We start from the raw sequence: 19,309 nt of genomic DNA on the forward strand, positions 1-19,309 counted from the left end.
AAGGGCTGGAGTGCATCACCCTAAGGGAACATGCACTGCTGGTAACGGCAGCAGTCCATCTCCTCACATGTTATTGCCTCTGTGTCTGGCTCATTCAGTCCAGCACAAGGTCCTGAAGATGACAAGGGTCTTCTGAAGCTTTGCTTTAAGGTGAAGAACACATCTGCCTTTTTAAGTAAAAATGCCTACAGATACATAACCACAAATAAAGAGTAAAAATGTTTCAGAATAAAAATGTATATGTCATTGTATTGTACAAGACTATGCCCTACAAAAATTTTCTCTCAGAAAAATTTACCACGAAGTATTGGCACTAGGATTGCTGGCACACAGATATAATCCCATACTGGCACACAGGAGAATTAGTAACGGTGGATTTACTCCCAACTGACATTTTGCAGTCAGCTTTTCATGTCTTGCTACCACCTGTAGCACCAACAAGTGCAACCAGAGTGCAGACATGAGTGCAAGCCAGACACATCCTAAAGGAAGTAAAATATATGGACAGGCATCCGAATTCTTAGTAAGCTATAGTGTATGTTAATACACAGGTAAATGTGACATGCACAGCAAAGGTGTCCCGGCACCAAACTCTCCACTTAAATACTTGTCTATTCAAGGTGTGCAGGCAGAACATTGATGTGTAGACTGAGGTTATGGATGAGGTGCAAAGCAAGAAATAATTATCAGCTTGTGTTGAGATGACCCAGGAGGGACAGTTGCATCTCAGCTCCTTCTGCCTTGTCTGACTTCACCCTGCAGTTACCTAGTACATGCACTTGCTGAATCGATACCGATGCACTGTGGTCAGTTTTGATCTACTTCTATGCGAGAAAGGAGTCCATGCTTAAAACACTGCATAATACACACCTAAGTTTCCAGTTCCCCACTAGCTTGCACAGATTTCACCTGTGTGAAAGAACCAGATAAAAAAAATACCAAGCATAACCTACACAGGGAATCAGTGAAGAGTGGATGTAAAAAAAGAAAAGTGAGGGGTGGAGACATTTAAGGAAATTAAAAAGAAGGGTATTTGCCTCCCAGTATTTTCCAGTTTTGCTCATCACAACATAAATGTTTTTCAGGCAGCAGAGTGGAAACATTTTCTTGTTCAGGGGTATCTCCTGAAAGGAGGTAAATGGATGGATGTCCGGAAACTGAATGAGCTTTCTGGAAAAAAAGTGGTATTAGGTCCATCCTTTAACCCAAGGCAGCAAGATTCATTAAGATTCAAGTAAGTAATTTTTTTCTTCTTATTTGAAACCTTTATCTAACCGTTGATTTAACTATTTAAAAAAATTCTTTGTCCATTATAAAAGAAAATGTTTACATTTATGGTCTGAAATTTCTGTTACTCATCAAAATAGGAGCATATCCTATAAGTGTGTTATACAAAGATTTAGCAGAAAGAAACCATTTCTGGTTAACAGTCATTCAGATTTAGGAAAAAGATCAAAGATTGCTGTCACAGTTCAAATGTATTGACTGTGGTTAGTTTTTAAAACTTTTGTTTGCCTGATTCCTGACATCCAAGTTGAGGTCATCATATTTCAAAAGTTGCTGAGCAACTTCAGATTTTACCAGGTCGGCAGACTCTAATTTTAGATGCTCTGCACTCAAGTAGGCAAGTGCTTGGTTGCATGTGAGCAGTCTATATGACTTGAAAATAAAGTTATATGTGTACCTTACTGTTCACTGGATCAGAGCACAGGTTTCAAAAGCTTTGACTCAACCTTTTCATTCCTGAAATTAATGACTGAATAAAAAAACCAAACAATGGATAGTTTAGTTTAACTCCTAAGAATTTTTATTCCGTTTCAGTGAACCAGTACATTCCTTTGTGAAATGGGAAGCAACAGTTAACATTGTACATTTTTATGTGCCCTCTATTCTAATGTGGCAGCAAAGAAGTTTATGAAGTTTTTCTGTATTGTGGTAGTCAGTTTAAGACTCTTCTACTCTGTGACTGATGTTTCTGCAAAAATCTCACAATGAACGTAGTAAATCTAACTGGTATTTCATACAACTTTATGTTTTATCTCTCTACCACTATGTCATTTGGCATTCTAGCGTACATCAGTTGAAGTAAACAGTAAACTTGACATTAGCTTCAGAAGCAGTGGTACTAATTGTATATGACATTAACAGTGTACAAGTGAAACACTTCCTCGCATGTACCTCAAGCCCACTAGTTTTCTGAGACACTTTTTTAGTACCAGCACATGTGCAAGAGATCACTGGAAAGTCATCTTGTAGACTAAGTAGAATGCAAAACTTTGGGTAAAGAGGAGTTTGTTGGCTGTTACTTTGGGTCTTACTTTCTTCATCCCATCAGAAACTACGGCAATATCCTGCCTACAGCCTCACCAGTACAAGTCTGTCAACATCTGAGTGCAAAACCTGCTCTAGGGCATGTTTTTATATCTTGGAACAGCAAATACATTTTCTTATTGTTATTTGGAGTAATTACAACATTAAAAGTCAGGTATAAGCCTTATAAGAACACTTGCTAAGCAACATCTGGCTCAAGAAGAAAGGAGATACAGCAGCTGAGGATATTACAAGCAAGAAGGTCGGTCACTGCACAGCTGACACAGGAAAAAAACCCACCAAATCAGACAGGACAGGTTCAGCAACAAAATGAAAAGAATCAGAGATGACAGGACAGTATGCTTACCCTGGGATTAAGCCTCTTTCATTTTCTATGAACTTTGCATTTAATTAACATTTTATTACTCATTGTGGCCAAAACCCCACACAGGATGAACACCTGGCACCAAGGAGCTGCAGGCGAGCACATCCCCATCACAGTCCCCAGCAGCTGCCCCCCGCTGCCTGCTCACTGTGCCAGTCCTCAAATGCAGGAATTACCTTTGGAAGTGCTGAACTGATTGCAGCTGACCTCAGCATGATTCCTGACCTGGCACCTGATGGGCACAGCTTTCGGCAACTCAGCCAAAGGTATTGCAGCGCGGTGCTGCCCTGGCCGAGCCCTGGCCCCATGCACCAGGGCTGCATGCAGACAACTACACACATGATGTGGCTCCAACACCCTTTTCTCCTCTTCTTTACAAGGTAAGGAGGTATGTTGGCCACATTTCTGATGAGGGTCTCTAGACAGCAGAGTACCTCAAATAATAGCAGCATTAAGAGTGCTAGCATTGCAATAGGCAGCCTGTCTCAGCAATCACCTCTGTAACCCAGCAGTGGATTTTTTTTCCCTAGAAAGAGCACAGCCTGTACCAAAAAGCAAGTGTCTCGGACCTCTTGAAGGTCTGCTGTGCTGACACCCTGCAAAGCCTCGGGTCTGCAAGTTTGGAGGCATTCCTCTCTCTCCTGCACTGCTTTGGATTTCAGTTTGTTCTTCAGTGGTGTTCCTGTCTAGCTAGTGGCAAACAAGATTTGTGCTGTCTTATTTTTTAACAAAGAAATTATTTTAAAAAATACTGCTATGCTTTCCATCTGGTTTTTTTTGCATCAGGAGAACAGGAAAAGAGAAATTACCTCTCAAGACCAGCCAGTGCATACACAAAACTTGGAAATGCTCTCAGTGGTCTCTGTGTGATCTAGGATACAGCCAAGGGAATAAACTGAGACTCTGAACATAAACTCTCCCTCTCTTGGATGTCTGAAAGCTACTAGACTCGCTGGATCAAACATTTGCACTATTATATCCAGAGAAATGCCTGCTTTCTACTAAGCTATACTGAAATTATGTGGAGAACAACATAGTTTAACTTATCTACATTTGAAAGTCAGAGACTGAAAGGGAGGATGTGGAGAACACAGGAAAATGAGTAACAAAAGGAGGAATGCAGTTAGGAATAAAATGCTATGAGAGTCTTGTGAACCTGACCCATAATGTGAAGCACAGATAAAATAAACACAATCAGTAACCACAGGTAACGATGTGAGCACAAATCCTGTAGCAAACACCACAGTACTGTGGAGTTGTCTCCTGGATATGATGTTTTACCTGCTCTGAAGGCCTCTGGTAAATGACCTGTAGAAGACATCTGCTGGGTCGTTTTAGAGAAGAGAAGAATCTCCTCTGGAGAGACAAGTGATACGTAGCAGCCAAGGCTTTATTTTTATCAATGACTTGTCAAGCCAGCTGTGAACATTCACCCTTTAAATCACAGACTCATTAGGATACATCCATATTTAATCAAGATTGTAACTCTGAAGGTGCTCTAAATGCTTCTACAAGTAGTAGTGTATGTTTTAGGGTATAGCACCTTGCCTTTGGACATTCAGGTGATCATGCTAACACTGAAGTAAAATCCAGACTTCTAGCACTAAATTTTAAAGGCAAGCAGTCACTTCCCAGTTATACCATCAATTTATTTATGTCTAACAAGCTGCCTATTTAAAAAACCGAAACACAACAAAAGCAATGCTGAAAATAATTTGATTAAAAGACAGTTCACATCGTCTAGCCATTTGCATTACTGCTGGGGCTGGTGGAAGCAGTGGTCTTGTGGGGCTTCCTATCACCACCCAGAAGAGAGCTGCACAGGTAGCAGAAGCATTCAGTAGCTGCCCCTGCTCCTGCTCAGTCATTTTTCCTTCTGCTGGCACCTCTCTCTGTGGTTACAAATCAGGGCCCCACCAAAGCAGGCAGCCAACTTGACTGATGCCACTCAATCTTGCTGCCAGATCTTCCACTGCTCATTTCCTGCAGCACAATCTGAAAGCCTGTTTCCACGCCTGAGCTGGTCTGGACAAAGATAAATCTGAAGGCTGCCTAGTGACTACTGTATAAACATACAAAAAGCCTGATGATCTAACCTACAAGGCTTTGGTTATTTGGTATAATTAAGTGGAGAAGATGCCAAGAAAATAATTACCGGAAAGTTTTCTTCTGACAAACTTACGATAGAAATTTCTCAACAGCTTCAAGGAACTCCATGGATGAGCTAAGCCCTTCCAAGTCCAGCAGATTTCCCTTTTTGTTATGAAACTGGAATAATTCAGTCTCTTCCTCTTCCAGTTCCTCTTGAAATAGGTTGGTCTCTGAGGTAGGAATGATGATGATGCGGGGGACTATATTGCTAATGATAGAGCCCAGGACTCCATTAACTTGACTTTCTTGAGTTGCCAGATGTGAAGTGCCTGAGTCTCCTCCTCTGCTGACACTGCTGCTATTCAAATGGACAGGCAGAGAAGCTGTTCTTAGGCAGCTGTTCATGAGTGTTGCAGAGGGACTGTGTAGGACTGGCTGCCCAAACACCTTCTCCAAACAGCTGGAGGAGAGTGAAACCTGGAGTGGAGACATAAGCTTTAGTGTTGTCATGCAGCATATGACTGTGGAAACCAGTATTTAAAAATCTTCATTACCGCTAGTCGCTATTTGAGTTACCAGTCATATTTTCTAAACACACTAATTATTGACTAGAACGAGGGAAATTCATGATGTGTTAACATCTACAGCTTGGAAAGCAGGATGTAAAATGAAGCAAAAGACTACATGTTCAAATATCAGCAGAGATCAAAGAGGAAAAAAAACCCAAAAAAAAAAAAAACAAGAAAAGAAAAGCCCATTCTATACCTGATTTATGTTTTAAAAAAAATACATTTCTCCATTTTTTATACATCTCAAAGTACTGGATAATTGTACATATCTCTTTCTCATGGAAGACATCTCAGATAAGACCCAAGTACACTGTAATCTTTATTTGCCTAATGTTTCATCATCCTTGTGACAATCTCTATCATGGTGTCCCCAAATGGCTCTGGTACTGCCTCGGAGCAGTCGGGGGTTTTGCATTCATCTATTGGACAGTACTTCCACCAACAAAGAAGGGAGAAACAGCAGCTGTGATTTTGCTTTGCTAACCATTTCCCATCTGCCTATTTTGAGAGCACGCTAATTTCTAAATTGGCCTGGATGACAACTCCCCCGTGACCTTTCCATAACTCTTTGTGAATAGTATGCAAATCCAGAGTAAACTAAGTAAGCTTTGAAAGTGTCAGTTAATATTTAAATACACTAGCAACAGTAGGCATGAGTGATCAGTTTTGGCTTGCTTTAAAAAATGACTGTTAAGGTTATAAAATCACTGTGCCAGATACAGTGAGAAGTTAGAAGTCCCTTCTTCCTGGGGAAAAATCAACATTTAAAGTAAAACACAGCTTTTACTTCATTACTATGTGAATTCCCATGAAGGTAATAAAATTCATAGTATGACTAAGCTTTACTTAGATTGCTATAAAGCCCCTTTCAGAGTTATAGTTCTATTTGTTTTTCTTAATGCAGTTGTAAAGCATATTAACTAGCTATACCAAGTCTCTCCCTAGCTTGAGCTTCCCATAATCATAGAATCATAGAATGGATTGGATTAGAAAGGACGTTAAAGATCATCTAATTCCAACACCCCTGCCATGGGCATGGACACCTTCCAGCGGGCCAGGTTGCTCAAAGCCCCATCCAACCTGGTCTTGAACGCTTCCAGGGATGGATCATCCACAACTTCCCTGGGCAACCTGCTCCCATACCTCACCACCCTCACAATAAAGAATTTCTTCCTAATATCTAATCTAAATCTACCCTCTTTCAGTTCAAAGCCATTACTCCTTGTCCTATTGCTACAGGCACTTGTTAAAAGTCCCTCTCCAGCTTTCTTGTAGGCCGCCTTTACGTATTGGAAGGCTACTATAAAGTCTCCCTGGAGCTTTCTCTTCTGCAAACTGAACAACCCCAGCTCTCCCAGCCTGTCCTGTCTTCATAGAAGTGCTCCAGCGCTCTGATCATCTTTGTGACACTCCTCTGGACTCACTCGCAGCTCCACATTCTTCTTATGTTGGGGGCCCCAGAGCTGAAGGCAGTGCACCAGGTGGGGTCTCACTAGAGTGGAGTAGAGAAGAAGAATCACTTCCCTCAACCTGCTGGTCACACTTCTTTTGATCCAGCCCAGCATACTTTCTGGGCTGCAGGCACACATTGCCAGGTCATGTTGAGCTTCCCATCCACCAACACCCTCAAGTCTTTCTGCTCAGGGCTGCTCTCAATCTATTCACTGCCCTGCCTGTACCTGTGCTTGGGATTGGCTCGACCGTCATGCAAGACCTTGCACTTGGCCTTGTTGAACTTCATGAGGATCGCATGGGCCCACCTCTCAAGCCTGTCAAGGTCCCTCTGGATGGCATCCCTTCCCTCCAGCGTGTCAACCACACCACACAGCTTGTGGTGTTGTCAACACATTTGCTGAGGGGGCACTCAATCCCAGTGCCCATGTCACTGACAAAAATCTTACACAGCAGCGGTCCGAGTACTGACCCCAAGTTCGGTAAAGTTTTTTCTCTATTGCAGATATTCCTGTTCTAGTCATAAGCTTCCTTACTTCAACTTCAGTCTCCTTGAAGTGTTCAGGCATGTAATTCTCATGGATTTATAGGGGTTTGGTGCTGAAACTTCTTTAAAAAAGTTAGATCAGTTTCTAGCATGATTACAGCTCAGCAGAGGCTGTAATCTTTGTCCCCTTTGTCTCCACCTAGTCCATGGCCTGTGATACAACCTTTATACTGACTAAACGGTTCCTTAAATCAAAAAGAGAAGGCAGATGGTGGGTTTTTTTGGTTTTTGGTTTTTATTTTTTAAGATTTAGGGATCATCATCTCAGTCTTAGCAAGTAGATTGGGAGAATGTTATTGCATAGCATAGGTGTAGCCTGATTTTACAGACAAAAACCCAAATGCTTTTGGTTTTCACAAAAATTTTCATTTTTTATGTTAAAAAGTCAGAATTTTTAGTCTCTCCTTGCCTCCGCTCCCCACATCTCTGTCAATCTGGGTTTAAAACTAGATACTGATATACTCTGAAGCATTGTGTAATTCTGCTCCATAAGCAGGAATCAGTCACCAGTCCCCATCAATAATGGTGTCTCCAGCTGCCGTACCTACCCAAGTGCAGGCAAGCACAATGTACTGAAAAAAGTCATTTAAATCAATATGACAAAGAAGAAAAGTCTGTTTTTCCAAATCAAATATAGCAACAGAATGAAAAAACTCAAAACCGCTCCTCCCTTCTTCAAGTGCTGTTTTCACTGCTGCAGAAGGATGGGTTTCTTTTGGATACGGCTTAGTGGGAAGGACACCACTTCCAAGTATTTTTAATAGTTGTCATGCTGGGTAATTCCCTTGACACAAAACCTGGATGCACAGAGCACACTTGGCAACTGTCCTTTGAAATCAAGTATCCAAACCTATCTTATCCTCATGATACATGCCTGCATTTTAATGCTTCCAAAAAGGCCTCTTCCCTGCCACGCCAGGTTTCTAGGTGTCAGTCTACATCAAATCTGTTACCATCCTAATTAACTGCAATAAATCATGGGGCTGGATCATACCTTTGTGGCAGCACAGAAAAGAGTCCCATGTGGTTTTTATGCTCTGGAAAGCACCAAGCCTGGGACACCAATTGGCTTTTTTACTTTCACTTGAGGGATGTCTTTTCTTTTTTGACAACCCATCTGTAATGGTGCATTAAGAATCTTGATCTCAGTCAGTTAAAAGAATTCAGAGGTACATCAATTTTTTAGATGTTGTTGAGATGGTCTTCTTAAAGAAAACAAAGGAAGCATAAGATTCTTTTCCTAAAAAAAATGTATATTTTGTTAAATCAAAAAGTTAGGTGACCCTTCACCAAAAACACACCTGGATTTCCATACTTGACCATTTTTGGAAGTGCCATAATAGAAATTCAGTCATAAACAACCCAGTAATGCTATTAAAATTCTAAAATAAATATATAAAAATGCAGCGGGGTTTCTTTAGGGTTGGTTGGGGTTTTTTTTAAGGATAAGTGGGTGGCCTCATAATGAAAATCTCTAACTGAGCTTGACAAATATTTATTCTGATAGCATGAATATCAATGCATTGCATTTAGCTAACACACAATGGATCTTCACACCACACAGGAATCTTCACCGAAAATACTGAGAAAAGCAAACGAGGCTTTGAGAATTCAATGTAAATAAACTCCGCACATCTAAGTGACCACCACTGAAAGCCTCAGCACAAAGGTACTGTGTTTAAAGACTGTTTATTGAATTAATCCAACAGATGTCTTTCAAGGACAAAGTATAGTGTCTGAGCCTTCTTGTGGGGTACACAGTTGCTAAATTCAAGAAATTCAAGAATACAGGAACATTTCTTTAATAATAATTTAAAAAATGTTATGCAGAACACCTCAGACTTATTTTGCTTCTTCCTTGTGAGACCAAAAGCCAGTGGTTCTCCAGAACCTGGAGACGGTCTCTTGTCTTTTGCACTTGCCTACAACCTTGGGCACACTGGTCTAGTGACGGAGGGCAGTAGATTTGAACCCATGTTGCCTGCCACATTTGAAGCCATTGTTTTTCCATCAATACTATTCACAACACTTACAGGAAAAGACCAAGGTTTCTCAGGACTTGATCTTAAGGAGACACATGAAAGAAGACAAGGCAGACACATGTAGGAACTGGATCATCGGATGGCTGGAAGTTTCCAGAACTGCTCCTGCTTAAAGCTACGCTGTCTCTAGACAATTAGCCTTGGAGCTGGAAGGGAGCACAACAGACAGAAGCAGATGCTGTAGCTGTCCAAGGTGTGGGTGTTTCATTACACACACTAGAGTCATCCCGTTAAAGGGTGCCTCCATCAGAAAGGGTGCTACTCAGTCTAACCACTATCGGGGGATTGTAAGTCTATGTTTTTTCTTGAAAATGCAGCACTGATATATGCTTGGCATTGTGCCAGCCATACAAATAGTCATTTTGAAACTTGTGTTATAGTTCTGGCAGAAGCTGACTTGCAGGTGACCTACTGCTCCCATCCTCAGCAGTTCCTCAAGGAAATGAGGTGCTCCTCAACAGCATGACACCAGACCTCAGTGGTTTGGGCAATGAGCATGGTGCATCCACAGAAGATGCACTAAGTACTCACCGTCTCCTCTTTCAGTAAGGGAAGGGTGGCAGCTGCCAGACTCTCCCACCCTTAGGGAGAAATGGGAGTTTCTTTCTTGTCTTCCCCCTCAACAAAAATAAAACATTGTAATGTACACTGAAAAGAAGAAAAAGGGTGGTTTCTATCATGTCAAACTCTGGTTTGCAGCCCTGACTTTGTAATAAAAGGATGCTGCCACAATGTGGGCACAAGTGTCAGGATGGGAGGAACCAGAGCTGGGGTAGATAAACAAACAAAGAGGCAAAGACGTTAGCTTACATTTGATGCTACTAAAGGTTTTAATGAAGCTTTAGAGCTATGAGCTGATGCTGTCTTTCCAATAAAACCAGGCAACATATCAGTGAAAAAAAGTTAATAAGACATTATTGGCATTCTTATTAGTCACAAAGAAAGTAATAACAGCAAAGATGAAAAGGCCACTGGAATCCGTATAAATGAAGCCTACAGATGAAACATCTGTATAAAGGTATAAAGGCTGAGCTATTATTCCAGAGATGATGTACTGTAGCAAGATTAACACTAAAATGGAGAGTCCTCAGCAGAGACTTTTTTTTACTTACCTTTTCTGCACTTGCTGCATCACAGCTCCAGGTCTTTGGGAGCAGGACTTTCTTCTCCTGTCTCAGACTTGTTGAGAAAGAATGACTTCGGTGAGGCTGCAGTTTCTTATGAGCTGGCTCTACCGGGTCAAGCTCTACATCGCTCCAGGTCTAATCACAAATGATGAAGGATTTCAGACAGTTACATACTTTCTCCAGTTCTAAAAATTCACAAATTCTGGCAGAAACCATGCACAATTACAGAAAACTAAAGCTGTTCTTACACAGGTCTCACACTCAAAACTCTCCTGGGGAGACGTTTGATTTTTAAGCTTGTTGCTTAACCTGGACTGTTTTTCTGAACAAAAATAAAATATTTTGAAATAATGAAAAATTATTTCATCTCTTTTCACTAGGATATTTTTCAGCGTTTTTATCTCCTTGCTTGTGCTAGGCTTATAGCTGCATAGCACCTGAAGCCTAAAGATAGGAATGAGTACAATCAATCTGTTTAATATGGGTTATGGCATTCTGTGTGACCATCAGCTGGTACAACACCATGGACATGGACAGGTCCAAACCTACATTTATATACATCCCGGCTGGATTCCCAGAACACCCAGGGCTTCTCAAGCCCCATGAACTTGCTTCTTCTCTGAATTGCCATTAGGAAATGGGAGGCAACGGCTGACCTCTGCACTGATTTTCTAGGAGCATGCCAGTAATGGAGCACCATTGTGACATTGCAACCATGCCATTCCACTTACAAGCTTAGGCAGGGGCCATTCATCATCCCTAACTTTGTGGTGACTTTTTGATTGAATATCAAAGATGAGATCATTCCACTGTTTTCCATACCAGCTTTTAGATCTGGATGAATGGATAAATAGATAGGGCTCCACACAAGTGGGAGGCTAGTGCACAATTCCACTGCATCACCTTGCTCATACATCTATGTATTGCTGCCCGTTTATTCCTTCTCCCTTGTAGAATCAAACTGTAAATACAACTTTATATGACTCATGAACATGTTGGCTCCCTACACTAACATGTGCACAACACACAGAGGAAAGTGTTGGTGGCAACAGCTGTGTCTTTTACAATGGTGCTGGTGTCATTCCTGCCCATCAATACTTTATTGGAGCATTCCAAAATTGCACTCAGTCTTTCTGTCATGCAAAGGCCATTGAGCTTAGCTTTTATTTCAGCAGCTGCTGTTGTAGCTAAAATCTCTACAGCTGCACTGAGCTGTCAGTTGCTCCAAGGACAATTACCTTTGGCTGCATCATCTCAGCACAACGCAGTGCTGTGCATCGCTAACAGCAGGTGTTTTATTTGAGACTCCTAAGCCAAAGTTGTGCCAAAGGGTGAAGCCTCTTACCCACATTATCTCATCTCTTTAAACAGCAACCCCAACCAAATGTGCACAATAACCTTCTAACCTCAATGAACTAAAACCAAGTAGTGACCAACAGTGAAGAACTGAAAGCTTCTTGAATCGGGATGGGTGATCCAACTGAAATCACCTCATTTGGCATCAGACAAAGGATTAATGGGGAGAAAATTTAGGAATAAACTTCAATCCAAGGAAAATTAAAAGGTAAAAGGGGCAAAACAGGTTGGAAATAAGTAAATTAAGATCCTCCATGTTTTAAACTATGTCAACACATTTCCACATCGCTACACATGCTATCTACAATGAGAGAATGAAGCACAAGTGTAAGCAGCCAAGTAGTCCCCGTGATCTCAAGGGGGATACAGATGTGTGTGGGTGCTCTCTTTGCTCAAGCTGTTAAACAATCCCAAACAAAATATAAATATACTCTTTTTTTTTTTAATGATAGAATATTTGCATGTTGCATATACTAACCTCATATTGCAAGGATAATCTGGGTAATTTGTGGTTTATGAAATCATCACAGTTGATACTTTCATGCATCATTGTGTCATCAGTGGTCTGTGAATGGAATTAAATCAGTAGGATAGATTATCTCATTTTTATTTACGTTACCACAGAAATATTATGCATTTGTTTATGTTTTCAAGAGCCAAGACAAACGCTAAATTTCATAGCCTATACAAAGTGAGTCACTTTTTTTTCTGTCTCATTAAGGTCTTTTGCCCTGTTATAGCAACAACCAGATAAACATGAAAGTGCTTCCCATGCCCTGAAGACTATGAGAACCAAGGCGAGCAAATTTGGGGATTCTTGTGCTGTGAGGTGTGGTACAGTAGTCAATCACACTCCACAAGAGTCCCATCACACACTTCAAACTCCCTTGGGCTCAAACCTGAACAACAGAACGCTAAAAAAGGCTTTGCCCAGACTAAGAGAGGCCCTTTCACTCTTCTATGTACTGGTTTAATTTAAAATAAATTTTATGGCAGATATATTTTATGAAACTTTATTGAAAAAGCTTGTCAATTCTGGACAAGGCCACTCCTGAGAATCAGCTTGTCCATTGTATGGTATTTCAAGACCTTCTAATTTTGAATGAGAAAACACGCCCCATTTAAGAGATTTCATGATACTTAAGTATCATCATTATTACCTGTCTTTAATACAGTAACCTGTAGGCTGTTCAGTGATGGCCAGGAACGCTGCTGTGATACATAATATACAATGATAAAGTGGAAGAGGATCCTTGTCTCCCAACAGCTCACTACGTCACCAGCCGTATGGCTGAGGCTACCCAGTAAAGTGCAATTAGTCATTTTAATCGTAACTCTGCCTGATGCAGCCATATGGTTCATGTGCGAGAGACGCAGCAGCACGGACCGCAAAGGAAACTGTCTTTTGTAATGGGATAGAGTTTGCTTCATTAGGGTTCAGGCACTTAAAGTGGGTTTTCTGTTTTATTTTTTGATTTCACAGCCCAAAGGCCTGAATTTCTTGCCAGCACCATGGGCACAGCACTGGCAGCGTCTGGGACACCTGGTTTCCCAGAGTACAGTACATTTTTCGCTCAGGTGTGTTTGCTTTACTGTCTGTCAGCCACAAAAGAATTCAGAAATCTCCCTGGTGCTGCTGCCTGAAAGGAGCGACTTCCATCCTCCAGCAGAAAATGCAGTGCAAAATTAACTTGTTCGAGAGCGGTGCACTGTTCGTGCTGGTTTTCCTGGTGGTCCTAAGTCCATTCCCAAATGAAGGACTTCCAGCCTTCCCAAGCCACCCGGGAAGGGCCAGTCTGCAGGTGACCACACAGGACAGCCCAGCTCCGGCCTCGCCAGCCCGCTGCCACCTGCCTCGTGGGGACAGCCCAGGGTCTGCCGCTCAGCCCTCACGGTGATTTAGAGCCTCGTGAAGGGTTACCGACGGCAGCCAACATTCAGGGAGGTTTCTTACAGCTGAGCTGGATGCGGGGCAGCCCAGGCCCACGGCTGCCAGTCCTCCCCAGGAGCCCCCTTCCCAGCACCTCTGCACACAAGGCCAGCCTCCTGTGACACAGAGAGGCAGGCAGGGTCGGGCTGAGAGTGGCTGTGAAGAATCTCAAAGGATCCTTTTATTTCTAAGTCCCTCGGTCACCAGCCTTACTGAGACTTGGGGTGTGCTGCTTACAAAACACCCCACCTTGCTCCAGGTGCAGGACTCTTCCAACTCCTCATGATTAAAATCCGGGGCGGGGGGGGGTGGGGTGTGGGTGGGGTTGGAAGGGGGGGAGGGGATGGAAATCAAAGTTTCCTATCCTCCAGAAAATAGACTTCCTTCAAAATAATAAGAAAGCTTTTGGATAGACCCCTCAGATACTGGATTATGGGAAGTGGTTGGTGACATAGGGAATGCCCGACAATAGCTCTTTTTTATTCATATTAAAGACAACCTGAACAGCCATGGTCCCAGTAAGCATCTGAACCATGCAGATATGCTGGCCTGGATAATTTTTGAGATGAGAAATCATGCACAAACTCCCCAAAAAGCTGCAGAAATGACCTCACATGACCCCGAAAATGTAGTTACCCCCCCACCGTTTTCCATTCTCTAATTCTGAATATGTATTTATAGAGCTGGTTATTTTGGGAGTCTGAGAAACGTTATACTCCCTTTCCTTCACAGAAACAAGAAAAGACTTACAGCTTCTCCAGTGGAAACTGACGAAACACAAGTGCTCTTGGTCCTGCCAGCAAGAGACTGATGGCTGGAGAGAGAGGTCCTGAATGATGACTCATTTATGGAGCCTCTCAGGAGGTCATTCTTCGATATTCGTATTAGGAACCTCAAGCAGGGAACAGCATTGTGGATGGTTTTTCTGAAGGAAAACAGGAGAAGAGAAAAAATAAATGGCACGTTGATGATGCAGCTTTGAAAGTCATGTGAAAGTACTGTCTCTTTCCATAACTTCAGCATGGCTTCTGTTTTGATTGAGGTCGTCTTAAAGACTACATGGAAACAGCATGGTATATCTAGAGGAAACTACTCAACAGGCTGAAAGGAAAATAGCAGGTGGCTTCTGGGCCTTGCGTCAAAACACATACGGAAGAGCTGCATGGATAAGTAGTAAGAAATGAAAATATCTTGAAGACCATGATTTGTTTCTGATTTAATTAAAATGTTAACCCCAAAAAACTTTCAGGTTAGCAGGTATGAAGGTCTTCACTGTGCAAAGGCACAGGACAAGGGAAGAAAAAGGGAGGGGGAGAAGGCCAGAAGAATCAGATATTGTTATTCACGGCAGCTCCTGTAAATTCCTATCAGGAATTAATACTCTGCACAAGCATAGAGGAGAAGGTCCCAAAGAAATTAAAACCTGCCTTATTTGTCAAATAATAATCTCAGTCATGGCTGTATGAGTGTTCTTCTCCTGGCTCCAGCCCTGGCCCTGCATGGAGCAGGAGAGCCCAAGAGCCTCCCCTGCACAATGCCAGCTGGCCTTGCTCCTTGCTGTCACCGAGAGCTGGCAGGACAATGCTAGCCAGAGCACTGCATTTGGTATAACACCTCCCCAGTGCCTCCCATTCCATTATTTCAGCCCAACAGACAAAGCTAATAATGGCACAAACCCAAGTGAACAAGTCAAGAAGTGAGGCAGCAAGGAGGCATATGGAAAACAACTGATACACAGGATTTATGGATCACTGACAGATGTTGCTATATTGACTTTACACTGAGATGCAAGTCAAGTAGGTGTATATTGTAAAATCTTTGCTTCTATAGATAGCAGGTTTGTTGAATAACTAGTACATTTTAAGTTATCATTTCTATTCTCATGAATGATCACACATGTTGTAGCCTCAGAGACCTAATTCTGGGATCACAAGATGAGATTACTGGTTTGACAATTAAAAAAGCAAACAAACAAACAAAAAACAACAAAAAAACCCACCAACAAAATAAACTACTGCCACCACCACACCCCAATATGTAGCATCATCAGCACTCTCAGTATACCAGACGTCTGTGTGTCTTTGCTCTCTAACTTCAAAGGCAACTGAACAGCAACTCTGTGCCTACAGTGGAGACAAGTACTGAAGAAAGCTTTCTACCTGCATCATCATTCCTGATTCTGCCAAGACCCCTGCCAGTGAGCTGGCAGAGCCCCACCAAGCTGCTTGGAGGTGCAGGAGTCTGCCCATATGGTGCCAGATAAAACAAAACAAAACAAAACAAAAAAAAAAAAAAAAAAAAAAAAAAAAAGAGCTAATGTGGTGCAGGAAATAAAAAGTTTTGAGAATCAGCAAGGGTTTACAGGACATAAGAAAATCCCAAGCCCCCATAAGTTAATTTTCATGTTGAAGACCTCAGGCTGGTGCTGAAAAAGCATCGGCCAGCTTTTTTCCCCAGCTGAGAAGGCTAAACCACTTCCCTCCGACATAGATGTAGCTTTTTATGTCTGCCACAGTCTACCTGGGGCTGGAAACTAATCAATAACTTCAAGTTGGTGTAAAACATACCATCGCATTTATTAATTGGGATTTCATGCAGAGACCTCCTCATGCTGGAAGTTCAGGAAATATATTTTCAAGGACAACATAAGAACGTTTTTGATGTCTTGAGGGACCAGAGTTTTAATTTTACTAACATTTGGGAGCACTGTTGAAGGACATTTTGTTGGCTGGGATGACAGTACAGATTTTGAAAGGAGTTTTAATACTGTACGTGTGAAATACATAATAGGTACAAACTAAAGCACTTAATAATATTTTTATAAGCCACTGAAATAAAATTCACCTAAAGTCAAATATGTAGTAATTGCAAACAATTTTTTGATAAAATACTGCAGTTCAAAATTATTTATGATTATTATGTTATTTATGATGGAACAATTTTGAATAAGTCATTTTGTATAAGTGTGTTTCTCTTGGGAGCAAGTTGGAAACATGGAGATGCAGAATTTCCATTTGCTATGAACATATGATTAAAAACCCTAAAAATTCCAAAAGGTAAGGAATTTTCTGCAATAACTAACACAGCCAAGCAATGTTCTCTCACATACAGGTTGTTAAAGGAGTGAAAACTGTCTTCCCCCACGAAAGAGCATTTTGTGAATTAAAACTTTGCATACATTTCCTTACCTACATTTGTTACTTCCAGTGATACCTGTCAGGGAAAGAAGTGTTTTTCTCCTGTGTGCTGGTGGGGAGCGGGTTTGTCGGGGGTAGTATAGCAGGTAACTTCTTAGACCAGTTCTTAACTGAGTACTATCATAAAGATCACTGTCGTATTTTCAGTTACATTCATTGCAATGTATTTTTTTGATTGCTTAAGGAAAAGAAACCCCACAAAAAGACTTATTCGATCTGTTGGGGTGTTATGATGCAGGGACAGCAATTCTATGCCAAAAAGTATCTTGCTTTGGTAGTAGCATGCCATTGGTTTGAGCCATATCTGAACATTTTAGGTCCTGATTTCTAGATGTCCTTTCCTAGAAAGTTAACTTAGTTCAGTAGTTCCAATGGAAAATGGCAATTTATCCCCTGCCCAAACCCTTAAGTCTTGGACCTGAGCAGACTGACCCATTTATCCATCATTGGATAAATTACTTTCAAGGCATAATGTGAATTATTAGAAGATTTGGAAATTATACAGCAACATTGATCTTTACATACATATTCATTATTCGCTGTTCAAACAAAATTGCTCCTGCCAACATATTTTCACCAGCTGATTTCTTGGTGTACTGTAGCTGCTTTTTCACTTTTAAAACCACATGCTTGATTGATCACGGGGCACCCAATGTTACTTCTTTTCCTGACTGGATGACTCCCAAGTCTATGAAATGCCTTCACAACAACTCCATAAACACTTCTCTTGTTGATACGTCTAGAAATATAAATTAGGAAGCAGGAAAAAATGAAACAAAACACTTGTTAAGAGTGTGTCTGAAATCCTGTTTCAGACTTCAGCCTTTTTCTTAATAAAGTCTTACTTATAAAAGCCAAGGCTGATAGGAAAAAGACTTATTGAAGCAGTTGGATTTATAGTAGCTGCTTTGAAAACACTCACTTGACCTTGCAAAAATACTGTAAGGAATCACCAAACATAATAGCTTTGGATCAGAAAAAAATAACAGGTTCATAATGCATCAGCCAGACATGCAAAATTTCTCATTCAACTTCCACAAGCTCTCAGAGATTATTCATTGCCCTGTTCTAAACCAAAATGCTCCACAATCTTCAAAGAATAAGATGGACTGAGGTTTTTGGAGGATGCGAGATGGTGTTAATTACAATAGCAGACATATTCAAACAAAATACATATTTTCACCATTTCTGGGTGTATTGCCACTGGCCTTACAACTTTAAACCACCACACGACTGTTCATCAGACATTCAAAAAAATGAATTCAACTTCCAGCTCCCAGATCCTAGTCTTCAGGCAATATAAGTTAGCAGCTTTTCCCCTTCTTGGACAAGACAAACCTCATACCAACGACTAACCCTGCCATCTAGCGGCATTTATACATTTATCACCACAGCATTGCCGTTTTGTCGGAACTTTTGATGCAGCATCCCTTTGTGGTAGATACACTTTGAAAGACTTGCAGAAAAATCTAGAGATATGCTGAATAGCCGTTCTGTTACAAGCATTTCTCCTTTTATAGAGTAAAGTCTTTTTTTACCGCCAGTGTTTAAGAAACACATTACATACAGCTATGGGAGGAAATTGCAAGCTTTGAGCTGTATCTTCTGTGTCAGCTATAGCTTCTTCTAAGTATACTGCTGTGAGTCATAAAGGTGAAAAAAAAAATATTTAGGAGCCTACATAATGCTGGAGATAGAGCTGAGAACACAGCGGAGTTGTATCTCTTTCCTTACATCAAACAAACAAAAAATATCTCAGAAAGCCACACACACACACACAAATATTTTTGCTGGATTTTTAGAAACCAAATATTTCAGAAGTTTTAACAGAAGTGACTGACTTTGCCAGCACTTGAACACATTTCTCAGGTGAAGCTGGGAGGACATTTCTAAACGAAATGTTGACTTCAGAAAAGTTTTAGCTTGCATAGCATCTGGGATGAGCAAGGTAAGCTTGTCCTTGCTTGAAACCATTCAGCAGAACACCATGCCAGCTTATTCCCTTGTAAAAGCATTTTGTAACTCCTTTTAGAACCACACAGCTGAAGACACAGTAATTTTTCATGTGTCTGTACTACGCATGCCTTAAGAGCAGGTGACCTTTCTGAAACACAAGGTGGTTCCTTCTCATGCTTTCCCTACATGTTGGGAAAGGCTGAGCTGGTCTCTGGAGGGCAACTGGGATATTCTAGAGAAGTTGTTAAAGGAGATTATAAAGGACATTCTTGTGCAAAGGGAAAGGTTTCTGATTCTTTGGAGGAGTGTCTTACATTCCCCTAATCTTGTAGGTTTCCCATCGGAAA

At 41.3% G+C, this 19,309-nt stretch overlaps 1 protein-coding gene across 12 annotated transcripts in view; it reads right to left on the bottom strand.

Moving 5' to 3' along the window:
• Positions 1 to 1,784: 1,784 nt before the first annotated feature.
• The window catches only part of LOC121090611 (melanopsin-like), a 46,777-nt gene continuing 29,252 nt past the window's right edge, over positions 1,785 to 19,309 (bottom strand). For 6 of the 12 annotated variants that reach the window (XM_040599342.1, XM_040599333.1, XM_040599321.1 and 3 more), the window contains 4 exons: positions 14,560 to 14,734; positions 12,358 to 12,444; positions 10,509 to 10,658; positions 1,785 to 5,263 (listed from right to left, as the gene is read on the bottom strand). In XM_040599342.1, coding sequence (XP_040455276.1) covers positions 4,874 to 5,263; positions 10,509 to 10,658; positions 12,358 to 12,444; positions 14,560 to 14,734 — 802 coding nt within the window. In that variant the 3' untranslated portion in view covers positions 1,785 to 4,873. The other 6 variants (XR_005828641.1, XR_005828643.1, XR_005828639.1 and 3 more) reach the window with 6 other exon arrangements.

The sequence above is a fragment of the Falco naumanni genome, chromosome 1 (genome assembly GCF_017639655.2).
Source record: "Falco naumanni isolate bFalNau1 chromosome 1, bFalNau1.pat, whole genome shotgun sequence".
NCBI lineage: Eukaryota > Metazoa > Chordata > Aves > Falconiformes > Falconidae > Falco > Falco naumanni.